General features: G+C 39.5%; 1 protein-coding gene across 3 annotated transcripts; it reads left to right on the forward strand.

Moving 5' to 3' along the window:
- The first annotated feature begins 4 nt into the window (after positions 1 to 4).
- Positions 5 to 12693, forward strand: nfatc3b (nuclear factor of activated T cells 3b). Of its 3 annotated transcripts, none has more exons than XM_026919435.3 (10): positions 5 to 137; positions 3471 to 4650; positions 4889 to 5051; positions 6323 to 6522; positions 6786 to 6958; positions 7688 to 7828; positions 7983 to 8038; positions 8215 to 8341; positions 8600 to 9439; positions 11945 to 12693. In XM_026919435.3, exons 1-9 carry the CDS (start codon positions 50 to 52, stop codon positions 9433 to 9435), a joined length of 2964 nt encoding a protein of 987 aa, XP_026775236.1. In that variant the 5' UTR covers positions 5 to 49; the 3' UTR covers positions 9436 to 9439; positions 11945 to 12693. The 3 variants fall into 3 exon arrangements, with proteins under 3 accessions (XP_026775236.1, XP_026775234.1, XP_026775235.1); XM_026919433.3 differs by having other exon boundaries at positions 8600 to 9415; XM_026919434.3 differs by having other exon boundaries at positions 8603 to 9415.
- Positions 12694 to 14227: the final 1534 nt, after the last annotated feature.

The following is a 14227-nucleotide window of genomic DNA, read 5'->3' on the forward strand; positions in this document are numbered from 1 at the left end:
AGGTAGCATTAAAAAAAAAATTTCTAAAGCGAGCTCGAGCGCAGATGCAATGACTGCTGCGAAGTACGGAGGCGAGGAGCTGGATTTCAGACTGACTTTTGGGGAGGACAGTCAAGCGACGGCCTCAGGCCACACAGGTTAGTGCATTAGTCTTACAATCTATCCATATTAAGACTCATTCCTACTAAGGCATTAATGAGATTTGTGATGAAATAAAGCACCCCATGCTGAACATGCAGCCGTCTCCTCCCTTCAGCGCCAGCTGTGCAACACTTACAGAGGAAGACCTGCCTTAGAGTTTCACTTTGAATCATGAAAAGCTTCTGTGTTTAACGACTCAGTTCAGTGGCTACGGCAGGGCACCAAGGCTGCCAGTTCCCCCTTTTTTCAACAGACTTCCGCTAATGTATTTATATACAGCAAATAGTTATGGTTACCACAAACCAGGTCTGCTACTGTAAATACTACAATAATAATCAGTACCAGCGGATATTCTGACCTACTGAAGGGCAGACTGCATATCAGTGGCAAAAAGTATACTTACTGCAGGTTTTATGACTGCTTTCCATGCTTTACATGACAAGAACAGACAGTAGTACTTTATAATTAGTCCACATCACACTGAGTCAAGGTACAGGCATGTTTCTTTAGACTGCATAGTATTTTGTAACATTTTTACACTTGGTTACTGGTGCTTTCTGAGCTTTTCCAGACCTCCAAACAACACTGTGTTCAAATGTAGATCTGAAACCTGGTTGTATGATCTTACCAGCATTTAAGTTTCCTTGAGATTTCTTAAACTTGGATCAGATTAAAATTGATAATAATTTTAATCGTTATTAAGATTTAGATCAGTAAATAAACACTGCTGACACTGGCATAATTACAGACCTGTTCGAGGGACAAGTCAGTTTGGCTTATAACTATATAACTATATTATTATTAAATAATAACTGTAACAATAATAGGCCCTAGTGTGCTTAGCTGTGATAATAAATAAGTAATAAGCAAGTAAGTAACTAAATAAATAAATTTTGCTCACAGTCTGGCTATACTTCACAAACCACTGGTCATCATTTCGACAATCAGTGGTCTCACTTATATCGGAAAATCGCTGACATTATTATTATTATAATTATTATTATTATTATTATTATTTTTTCAGTTTGATCCTGAGCTCAGGTTACTGTCTGTGTGGCGTTTCACATGATCTCCCAGTGGACGTGTGGGTTTTCTCCATGTTCTCCGGTTTCCCAAGCGATTTGGTTACTCTAAATTGCCCCTAGGTGTGAATGAGTGTGTGCATGATGCTGTGTGATAGACTAGTGCCTCACATCCAGTGTTCCCAGGATAGGTACCGGATGACGAGGATAAAGCATGTACTGAACATGAATGAATGATTGAATAAGGTTGAGATTACTTTCATGCTCTAAAAATGATTTGTCTGTTGGGAAAAATTCTCTCTCTCTCTCTCTCTCTCTCTCTACACCAATTAGTCATAACATTAAAACCACCTGCCTAATATTGTGTATGCCCCCCTTGTGCCACCAAAACAGCTCTGACCCTTTGAGGCATGGACTGTACAGGATCTCTGAAGGTGTGCTGTGGCATCTGGCACCTGTAAGCCCATGTAAATTCCCATGGATCGGACTTGTTTGTCCAGCACATCCCACAGATGCTCAATCAGATTGAGATCTGGTGAATTTGGAGGCCAAGTCAAGACCTCTTTGTCATGTTTCTCAAACCATTCCTGAACAATTTTTGCAGTGTGACAGGGTGCATTATCCTGCTGAAAGAGGCCACTGCCAATAGGGAATATGTTTAGGTAGGTTGTTCATGTCAAAGTAACATCCACATGAATGCCAGGACCCAAGGTTTCCCAGCAGAGCATTGCCCAGAGCATCACACTGCCCATCGAGCATCTGTGGGATGTGCTGGACAAAACGATCCATGGAGGCCCCACCTCGCAACTTACATGACTTAAAGGATCTGCTGCTAACGTCTTAGTGCCAGCAGAGGTCTTGTGGAATCTATGCCTCGAAGGGTCAAAGCTGTTTTGGCGGCGCAAGAGGAACCTACACAATATTAGACAAGTGGTTTTAATGTTCTGGCTGATCGGTGTGTGTGCTTATGTCTGAATATATATTTAATAAATTCTGAATGTAAAGTTTTAATTTTGAATATATAAATGCAAATCTGAATATATATTGTCTACCTCTCAATATAAATATATTTTTATGATCAGTCTTGTCAATAGACAGATGTTCTTATTGAATTTTTTTTAAGAAAACAGTAGGCCTATACATTCCATAGACATTTATCAATACAAATATTGTATGATTTTATAATTATTTTAAGTGCGCATCACTTATCTAAACCAAAGGGAGTATGTTCCTCTACTTTACAAAAGGCTGGCCGTAGGTCCTCATAGTCAGTTAACAGTTAATGCTATGTAGCTTTTCTGCAGAATTCAGCATGACTGAGATGGCTAGGGAAATTGTCAACAATCTGTATAAACAATGATTTTATTGAGACAAAAAACAAAAACTGATTACACCAAGCATGTTTAATGGTTTAGTCAAATATGGAAAAATTAAGAGCTTGTTTATGAATATGCCTAATAAAATGTATGAATATATAATCAGGGTTTATAACTATATATTCATGATTTATAAATATATATTCTGATTTACATTTATATATTCACAATTATAATTATATTCATGATTTATAAATATATGTTCAGATTTCATATAATTATTTTCTGTTTAGCCCTTCATTTATATATAGCCCTTCATTTTTACATATTATACAAAAATTTAAGGTGAAATCACTTCTGAATTACACTTGCTGCAGCATTATGAGAGTACTTTTTCAGAGCCCTTTTCTCTATGGCACGACCGCCTTCAGTCCTGCAGGGTTGGACTACAGCAAAGTTTGGTGATTTCCCCACTGGTGGTTTCAACCAGGTGTCTGAACAAGGAAATCGTCAAACATTGTTGGCTTCTAGCCCACCTTGACTGGAGTTGTGCATGCCTGCTCTACAACTGATCAGTCTGTTGATAGTTTGTTCTGACTTCTCACCTAGAATACTGTGTTTGGTGTTTTGGTGTGTGTGTGTGTGTGTATGTATGTGTGAATAGTGTTATTTATAGTAAACTGCTGTTGCACTGTTGACAGCACTTAGTTTGCTCACTTGTGTGTTGGCTTAATAAGAGTTACTCATGATAAATTGTTATTATCCAAGTGGCCATTAAAAGAAGGCCACCTACCTTTTTGTAATGGACATAAAACGTTTTGGCATAATATTTGTTAAATTTGCTTATACTTATTCTTCTAAGACTTCTAAGACTGGCCAAAATAGTGTATCTCAGTTCTACTATATATCGTCATTCTAATTAAAAGCCATAAATTGTCTATATCCAATGCGCTAATGCACAATTAACACCCATTTTCCCTTGTTGCTGTAGATGTTGGTGCAGATAATGGCCCGTCATGCTACCTCTTCACTGCACTCCAACAGCCTGTTTTCCAGCAGCATCCAGAGCTGCAATGTGTCATGCAGTCATCACACTCCCAAGGCCCTATTACCAGCAGCTATGCTTCTAGCTCTGGATCCAATCCTGTGGATTCTCCAAGCCGTGTTTTTGATTGCCCCAGCATCCAGATTACCTCCATCCCAGCGACCTGCCAACAAGATCTGGGTGCCCAGCAACACGGGGTCCATTTGGAGCAAGAAGGAGCCTCTGGTCCTCTAACAGCCAGGGACCAGCTGTATTTACCTCTAGATGTGTCCTATAGAGACACCTCGGCATTGTGCCCGAGTCCCTGCAGTAGCTTGTCTTCTCGCAGCTGGCTCTCAGATGCCTCCTCTTGCGAGTCTTTCTCCCACGTTTATGACGACGTGGAGGCTGAGCTGACTGAAGCGGCAGCAAGTTTCAGGTTTACATCGCCACTGGTGTCACCGCAGGGCTCTCCTCTGCCCTCTCCTCTCGCCTCACCCCAGGCATCTCCACAGGTGTCTCCTATGGTGTCGCCATTTGGCTCTCCAGGCTGCGTGTACACTGAGGATCCTTGGTCTCGTTATCATCCACAGCAACGCCCCTACTCTCATTCACTGTCGCCCCATCATTCACCTTATCAGTCACCTCGCACTAGTGTTAATGAGGATACTTGGCTCAGTGCCCGGCCGCACTCATCATCCTCCTCGAAACCCTCTTCTCGTCCCACTTCGCCGTATGGGAAACGCCCGTATTCCAGTGCCGATGGTATACCAGGCTCGTCTTCGCCTCATCGCTCTCCAACCCCAAGCCCGTCTCACTCTCCTCGAGGTAGTGTGACTGATGAGACCTGGTTGGGAAGTCCTGCCATGATGGCTGGCTCCTTCCAGGCCTGTGCACCCGACATGGACATCCCCTCCAAAACAAGACGGACTTTTCAGGGTAACCACAGTCAGGATTGTATGGCCCTGCTGCCCGGACATGGGGATTCAGGGCTCGAGGAGAATAGCCTTGTATCCCCCTCGCTGGATTCAAATGTAGAAGTGTCGCTGCCAACACTGAAAAAAGAAGACATAGTGGAACACTACTTGTCGGTCCCTGCACCCTTTACTTGGGGAAAACCTAAGCAAACAAACACTCCTTTGTTCAGGTATAGGACTGTTTAAATGTTATGTTCACTGCTTTATTTTATTTGGTTTTAAGATAAAAAATGACTTATGGGTTAAGTAATAGGCCTCTGCAATGTTGTTTAGTCATTCTACTGATGAAATCTGTTATACAGAACAGTGTGGTGAAATATTATAGTTTGACCCTTCCGCTCTACCTTTCACCACATCATCTGAATGCCTTTTTTTTGCTCATCCTACTTCTCTGTATATGTCACTAAGGTCCACATCTCTACCCTCATTGGACTGTTCACTGCCCAGCCAGTATGGTCAGTGTGAGCTAAAGTTGGAGGTCCAACCCAAACCCCACCACAGAGCCCACTATGAGACGGAGGGCAGTCGAGGAGCCATTAAATCAGCATGTGGAAGACACCCTGTTGTGAAGGTATGACTGCTTTAGAGTAGATTAGCTTAGAACTCCATGACTGATCTAAACTTATATGGGCATGGGCGAGAAATGGATCATATCTTCTTCTAGGAGCACAGGATGGCTACTTCCTCTATTGGATAACACATACTAAGGATACTAATTCATATTTCAGAGGTTATCTTTATTATCCACAATCAAACAATGTGCCAGGCACTGTAGGTAAATACATGCAAATAGATGTAAATATAGCATGGCATACACAGGTCACTGATTCAGCACTGCTGCTATTGCCATGTAAAGGTCTCTGGTCAAACTGGCGCAAACAAATGGTCTGACATTGGTAAAATGGCATTTAAACACAATCTCAAAATCTATGTCATACTACATTTGTGTTCTGTGCTTCAGCTCATTGTAAGTTCAGATGACTGTTACTCATCCACTTTACTGGACAATTTCAATGGCAATAATCTAGTGAGGGTTATTGGCACACACCTTATTTGTTCCACTGTGTTTTGCACTAAAATTATTTGTGACAGAGTATAATCCACAACTGAAACGTTATTTTTTTCATTCTGAGTGTGTGATCTTGTTTGAATTCTTATCTGACATTATCTGGCTTTTATCTTGTGCTAAAATCTCTACCTAACTGCACTGCAGAAATCATGACAGAAGCTGCATCTCTTCATTTTAAACCAGTTTTTACTTACTATCAACTGTATGATATTAATTTATGTATGTATCCAAGTTTTTCAATTCTTGTATTTATTGGAGGACTGTAGTCTGTTCATGTTCATACAGTTAACTATCCAGCGAGTCATTGAATTACACACTCACCATCTGGTGTAGCCTAATTCAGCTATTTTTACTTTGTTCCCAAGAACAGTTACTGTTGTATTTGTTGATGAGTTTGTTTACATTGGTTACCTAAGATCCTATGGTGAGGCATTACCAGCAGTGGAACAGATGATGACTTAGATAAGCTGCACTTTTAACATTCATTTGTAATATTACCCTTCATTTTTATTTAGTGTGGTCTGTCTGTACTTGTTCACATGGTTGAGAAATGCACTGCACCGGCATAGTGAGTCACTAAATTACAAGGAAACTGTTTTTTAGTATTTGATTTTTTTTATCATGCTTTTATCATATCAGCAAAACTTTTTCAACACAGTATTATTCAGCAGTACATATAAATGAATAAATAATAAAAATTGAATGAGTGTTTTCAATTCAATAGTTTGGAATTTGTATTTTTAGTCATGTTTTCTTTTTTGAATTGCTGACAGCTACTTGGTTACAATGAGAAACCAGTCAGCCTGCAGATGTTCATTGGGACAGCAGACGATCGTCATGTGAGACCGCATGCATTTTATCAGGTGCACAGGATAACAGGAAAAACTGTGGCCACTCCAAGCCAGGAGATGGTGATTAGCAGCACCAAAATCCTAGAAATTCCTCTTCTTCCTGAAAACAACATGTCTGCCAGGTGCTTGTCATAAACACTGATGAGTTACATTTACCCTACTTTTGCAAAGTTCTAAAAAAATTTTATACAATTTTAAGTGATTTATAAGGCTAGATCTCTTATTATCTTTTCTACATAAATAGTCTGGGATGTATAAATGGTTAATAAGTGTTAAAAGCATGCTCTGTGGGCAGCTTGTGCCATTTCTGATAAGACTGTACAATCAAGCTCTTAGGTGATTTTGCTAATTGTTTTGTGGAATGAATTTGACGTTTCCCTTGCAGTATTGACTGTGCTGGGATACTGAAGCTCAGAAATTCTGACATTGAGTTGCGGAAGGGAGAAACCAACATCGGGCGTAAGAACACGCGTGTGCGAGCTGTGTTCCGTGTGCACATTCCCCAGGCCAACGGAAAAGTGCTCTCGCTGCAAGTGGCCTCCATTCCTATAGAGTGCTGTGAGTATATACTATTAATCAAAGCAAAGGCTGGAGATAATATGAAGACAGAAGCTGGCATATGTGCAATAATATATTTTACAACAGTGCTGTTGGTCAGAAGGTGTTGATTAATTTCCTATCACTGCAGCTCTGACAGTAGTGCCAGCTATAGTTCGAATCACAGGTTTATATTAATGCACTTGTTCTAATGTGTTAGTGGTTTTGTAATAACAGCTCATTCACAGCGACTTGTGTGATGACTTGTACTTTAATAATAAGCATTAAAAAAATCTATTATTTAACAAATTAAAATGTATGATCATGAATAATGGTGATATTTTCTGTAAGGAGACACTTATTTGATGTTTATGGAAGGAGTCTCAGGTATCAGCACTTTATAAGGGTCAGAGAGTTTTCGCGATCGTAGAGTCTTCAGTAGAGAGGAGTTTCTCTGTAACATGACAAGCTGCATTTTTTTTGCGTAATTAACTTCAAGAGAGAGAAAAAAGGAAGGCTGGTGAGGGAATGTCTGTTTATAGCTGCTATAAGATAAATGATAACAGGACTTCTCTTGTGGCCTTTTGACAACACTAAATGTAACTATAAAATGATCAAATAAAACACTTCATGTTTTCGTATTCCTTACATAATAGAACTTATAATGAGGATCCATATAAGCAATAATAATGCTATGATGAATCATAGCTACCTTTTTAACACTTTCCTCTGGTGTTGTTTATTTTTCAGCCCAGCGCTCAGCTCAGGAGCTTCCTCAGATAGAGAAGTTCAGCCCTACCTGTGACTCTGTGATGGGAGGCCAGGAGCTGCTGATCACCGGCCCAAACATCACCCCAGAGTCAAAGGTCATCTTCCTGGAAAAAGGCCATGGTAAGAGGCATCCACAGAGCTGCCTGCCTAAATGATTTATGAAAAGATGCAGTGTTCTTAGAGCATGTTTCCTATTTGCTTCAAGTGCTTCTTTTCACCCAAAGGACTTTCTGTCTCTTTTATTAAAGGCTTGATGTTTTATTGTTCATTGCAGATGGTAGAACTCAGTGGGAAGTGGACGCAAAAACAGTTCATGAAAAGAGTAGAGATGTACGTTTCTCCTAGTTTGTTTAACAGTTTCTCACTTTATTGTTTTTTTTTTTCAAACTGAATATATTTTCATCAAAAAAGTGCAAATGTTTATTCAGATAACGATTATTATTAGATATATGCATGTACTGGTAAAATAAGGATGGTCTTTTAAACATAATTATTTACCTTTGTAGAATAGCATTGTGGTGAAGATCCCTCCATATCATAAGAGGATCTTGGGGTCGTCCGTGCAGGTACAGTTTTACGTCAGCAATGGGAAAAGGAAGAGGAGCCTTATACAGCGCTTTACTTATGTCCCAGGTAACAGCACAATACACATATGTATATAAGACTGAGATAAAAGTTTTGCTTTTAAACTGTATTGTAGAAAGATGTAATGCAAAGAATACTAATAATGTTAAAGTTGATTAGATCAGTTAGAATTTGTCTTTTTTTTGCACTGAGCTGTTTAGGCAATCAAGGCTTTATTTTGTTGAAACTTGTATTGGTGTATTGGGAAAATGAATTATGTTCACATTAACTGACTTTCCTATATTAACAAGGCTTTGTCTTTTTAAGCAGTGCAGGTAAAGCAGGAATATGACAGTGTTGAAGATACTACAACCTCTGACCAAGCAGAGCATTTCAGCCCTTTGGAGCAGTGGCTCTACTCTACAGGCCCGGTTTGTGTTCCATCCTCCACTCAGCGTAGCTACTCTCCTATGGGTTCTCCCTATCTCAGTCGACATCATCCTCCAGATGGCAGCCTCAGTGATGCATCTGGGCTTCACCCAATATTACACCCAGTATCACTGGATTTCGCAAAGCCCTCCTCATATCAGGGACCTCAACAAAACCTATCATACAATGGACAGCTCAGTCTTCCCTGTGATGCTGCTTCAGTGCAAGGAGGCAGACTATCAGCTGTTATGTCTGAGAATGTGAGCTCTGTACTAGGAATTGGGTATCAGAACACTCCTGGAGGTGTTCATGGCTTGAATCAAGTCTCTGGTCAGAGGCATAATGAGGGCTACCTCAGCCCTACCTCAGGTACAACCCAGTGTGATCCAGATAGCCTCAATAACTATGGATCTGCTCATGACTCTGGGGAGCTGGTGGTGTTTCCAAAATCCTCATCTTCTCTGGAAGTTCTTGCCTCCACCACAGTGCCTTCTACCTCACACTTGAACAGAGAGGCTCTTGTAAACCCAAAGTCTAATACAGCCCTGTCCCCAGCTGGTACAAGTGGAACCATAAGCTCTTTGGGAGCTGGAGCTTCATCGAACCACTCCATGGATGGACAGAGGCTTAACATTAAACAGGAACCGGAGAAGGAGAAGGAGAAGGAGCTCACCTTCCAGTCCATCGGGCTGCAGGATATCACTCTTGATGATGGTATGAATCTGGTATTCTAGTAAGGTGCAGGTTATTTGTGATATTTTCATCTACTTACATTCTATATTACATTTCAGAATTTGGTAGACATTCTTATCCAGAGCGACTTACAGAAGTACTGTGTTGTCTCCATCAAAAACATATCCTCATGCTAGTAAAAATAGGTCAGAGTGTTAGAATATCAATAAGCTAAAAACCCTGTTAGGGAGGAGTTATGCTGCATTCGAGTAAATGTCATAATTTCCCACTTCTGACTAGGAAAAACCAAACGACCCCTCAACACGGTATTCCTACTCAGGGACTCAGGACAGTGTCCTACACCCCGAGTTTAGCAAGTGACATCAAATCAACATGGCTGCTCACAGCATGAACACTAAACAAAGCAGCACTTCTTACCTTTAAATGAGTTATGCTTTATACACAAGTATTTGCTACAGATTAATCAACATACAGACATATTAGCTAAATTTATAACATTGACTATATAGTTCCGTGGTTTGAGAAGTCAAATTTACTGTACATCAGTCATCACAGTTAGCTGGTTAGATTGTTTCTAATAAAAGACGAACATTGAGGCATCCGTTTTTTTCCCCACTTTGTAGTTCGAACGCACTGAGATTGAAAGCTGAGTAATTCTGAGTTCTTACTTCCGGGATAAGTCGAATGCAGCATTAGTACAGCGAGAAAAACACAAAAGTCAGGGGTTTTTAATTAAATTAGTCTTCCATGTACCTTCAGGTATAGCAAGTTGAGTCAGTCCATGCTAGACGTTTGAAGGGGTTGTGGTGCAGAATGGGGTTTGATGAGTCCCTGCTGGTATGTGAGGACTGGTCTGCTTTTGGCTTTTGGCAAGCATCAGTGTTTTAAATCTGATGCGGGCAGCTACAGGAAAACGGTGGAGGAAGTGGCTAGGGTGATGTGAGAGAACTGTGGGTGACTGTTCCTGGTCCTCACTCTAGTTCAATGAGATCTGTGCGGCAGGTTATTACAGCAACGATTGCTGGACTGGGACATGTGTTCATACAAATTCATACCCACCCATTGTTCTAAAAGATAGGCCATATGCTTGTGTTTGTTTACACTCAAGCAAAGACAGCTGCCACCCCCAGTGCGTGGAAACCTGTTTGGTTTGCACCTAATTATAGTCTCCAGCCCTGCAGCATGGTGGGAAAGATATAGGCCTTTATGGAGTATTGCATCGAGTCACTGTGAGCTAAATATACCACAGGGCTTAATCTTCTATAGTTACTGATGTACTGTTAGTGCACCGTAGAGATAAACATGAGTCAAGAGAATCCTGCTTATTCCTCCTTAGATATTGAGTGGCGTATACCAAAATAATGTCCTTACGTATTGTCTTCGCCCATCTTCTTTCCATCTGTGACCTTGATTACAGTTTGGCTGGTAAATTTATGACTAGGAGTAGTCACAAACACGCAATCTGTTTGCTGTAGTTTAATTAAGAGATAATTCTGTAAGATGCATCCTCCCTGTCCCCTTAGTGCTGTGTGCAAACAGAAGCATACACTCACCCACTCTACCTGGCCTTCTGCCACTATGCCTCATTTTACTGTGTTTGGGAGGACAGGTGCAATGGACTGTTTTGCGCCCCCCCCGATGACTGAGTGCTGTTGTTCCTTATTGTAACCCCGTTCGCTGCAAGTAGGCACGTGTGTAACCCTGAGTGTGTGTTGTTTTTCGTCGTCTCCCACTATCTTTTACTGAAAAAAATATGAATGCACTTCAAATTTATAGTTATGAAGATATCACTCTGTAATTCTAATGTACTTTGCTGGGGAAGACTCGTTTATGAAGAGATGTTCAGTCATGTATTATTTGTATGTGTTTTACAACATGTTGTAAATAGACTCATGTAAATTTTGAGTTTAGAACCGTCACAGACCAATGCTCAATTCTGTCTGTAGTGCAGTTAAAGACATAAGCATAGCAAAGTAAGATAGCATAGTGATATATTTAACTCTTGTGTCTTTACACCTCATATCCAAGTTGCAACTGTAATATGATGCACCCAGACTTGTGCTTGCCCTCAGATACAGGAAGACATACAGAGATAAGCACTGTGTGAGTGAGACTTCGGAAACAACCCTGCCCTGAGAAGGCTCTAAAATTGTACAGAAATACAAATGCAAAAAAAAACCCCAAAGAATTATATGAGTTCATTTGGACTGTCAGTAGAAATGTGGTAAATTCTGTCCTTTTCAGTCCCCAGACTGGTTCAGTCTGTACTATAAGTTCCTTCAGTATTCTGAACTAAACACAGTAGAAGGGTGAAGTTACTTATTCATACCATAACTTGCGTGATTTCCTTTAATAATATTCAGCTTTTTTGGGCACAGCAAAAACAAGCTCTTTTCACTGCTAATGCATTTTTATCCTGTTTAAAACCAAATCGCCAAAAATCACCAAAAACACAACCAAATCACCAAAAAGAAAATAAATGATTCACTGTAATCTCTTACAGATTTAATAATATTTATCATTATTATCATCTCTTTTCTGTCTTTTCAGTGAGCGAGATCATAGTGAGAGACTTGTTCCAGAGTCCGGAATCAGCAACGGATGGATGCTCATAGCTTAAAGTAGCCACACTGAGAAATCAGTTACTTAAACAGGAATACAGCACTGTAGATGCAGGAATTAGAGCATGTACTCTGACTGCCACTAAAGAGAATGAATAAATGAATGTGCTGATGAACATCACTGTATACAATGAGGATTTAAAGTGATACAGTGAAATCCTATCTTGGCAAATGTGAATGTTCTGTCTGAGAAATTTTTTTTTTACATTACACAATCTTGCTGGCATTAATTTGTCTTTTGCTGAGGTGCCTTAAGTGTAAAATATTCAACTCTTTGCTAATGTTGACTGTGAAGCATATTTAAGACTCAAAACTATGCAAAATGGTTTTATAAACAAAATATTTTAGAATAGCTGCATAGGATCTTTTGGACTGTTACACTGTCAGCTGGTTGTGTTAGTTTATCATATTTCTGAATTTTTTATTTGTAATTTGGCATGGCTTAGTTGTGACTTAGTTGCAGAAATTACAATAATTTGTAATGCTTTCAGGTAGAGAACCCATTAATGGATAGACACGTTGTGTCTATATGTTAAGTGATTGTTTCCCAAAACCCAGGTTTGTATTTATGAATTTGTATGAAACATTAAGGTACATGATATATGATGTATTGAAATTCATTTAGCTTTGTGGAAAGATTTTAAATAAAGCAATTTGTCTCTCTGTACTTTGAACATATACCTGGCTTTACCTTTTTTTTTTTTCAATGAAAATATATATGTGTACATATACAACAGTGGCCTCGAACTCACAGGACTGGGTACATCTGAATATATGAGTAGATTAAAGCTCAAAAGTGTTTTCTTTCTTCTTACTTATTGTTGGTGGTGTGGTGGAACAGTGGGTATCATTGCTGCCTCACAGCTTCGAGGTCCCCAATTTGATCCTGAGCTTACTGTCTCTGAGCAGTTTTGAATGTTCTAACCGTTTCTGTGTGGGTTTCCTCTGGGTTCTGCATTTTCCTCCAACCACCTAAAACCATGCAGGTACGTGGATAGGCTACACTAAATTGCCACTAGGTGCGAATGTGTGTATGCACGGTGCCCTGTGGTAGACTGATGGGTGTATTCCCGCCTGACACCAAGTGTTCCAGGATAAAATGCATACTAGAGATGAATCACATCACTTGGTAATCTATCATCACTTCAAATACCCTGACATCTCCAACCATTTGTACTAATATCACTAACAATAGCCAAAAAGGTCATATTACTATACTGGAAAGATCTAAAATATCCCCTCTGCACTGCTGCACTGGCTTAAACTTCTAACAGAATACAACATTAGAAAAAAATGTATAGCAGCTAGAAACTGAAAGAAATCATATCTAGACACCTGGTTTACCCTAATGTCACATTTGGGACCTGATTCTTTCTAATAAGAATCACCTCAGAAATAATTTTATCAGATGCGCTTATAAATCTGCAAGTCACTACAGGATATTAGTGTGCAACTGTCTGTAAAGTTTTGTCCTGTCTCAAAGTTTCCTTACCTTATACTGTCTTATATGTGTTTCCTATTAGGGTGTTCTTCATTGTTGTCTTCTTGTTCTATGTTCAACAAGTTCCATTCAACAAAGTATAAAACATCAAGCCTGTAGACACATAAAGAAATAATGGCGTATTACAGACATAATTTCATATCTATCAAAAAAAAAAAAAAAAAAAAAGCTTTATTATTCCTGCTATCTAGCCACTATACTTTAGAAGAGTTAAAGTTACAGCAGGTAAAAGATTGGCAAGATTAGGTTTCTAATGCTTAAATTGGTGGAAAGAGTTTAATGATTTTTTTCCCTTGATCCCACCCTCCCGTTCCTACCAATTTACACAAAGCTCTTCCGACTATTGCACCTTTAAACTGAATTAAGCCATGGCACTTTACTTAAAGAATGTGGAGGGACACAAGGAGACTAACAAACAAACAAATAAAGAACTATATCATGGAAACAGTGATATAAAAATATATAATATAATTAAATATATTTCCTTTTCTATTATAGAAAGACTCGTAACTTTTGCAGGATGTAATTTCTGTAGAAACAAAAAGGGTTTATTCTGTTTTATTTGTAATGCAGTAGCTACTAGAGGGGTACAAATATACATAAAAATAATGACGTGTTGAAATGTTACTGTTGCTTATTAGCAGCCATATTAGCACATGACACGCGCACAGTCTTGCGTAAGCACCGGAAGAAGCTTCATGACGTAAAAGC

This window comes from Pangasianodon hypophthalmus, chromosome 9 (assembly GCF_027358585.1).
Source record: "Pangasianodon hypophthalmus isolate fPanHyp1 chromosome 9, fPanHyp1.pri, whole genome shotgun sequence".
Classification (NCBI taxonomy): domain Eukaryota; kingdom Metazoa; phylum Chordata; class Actinopteri; order Siluriformes; family Pangasiidae; genus Pangasianodon; species Pangasianodon hypophthalmus.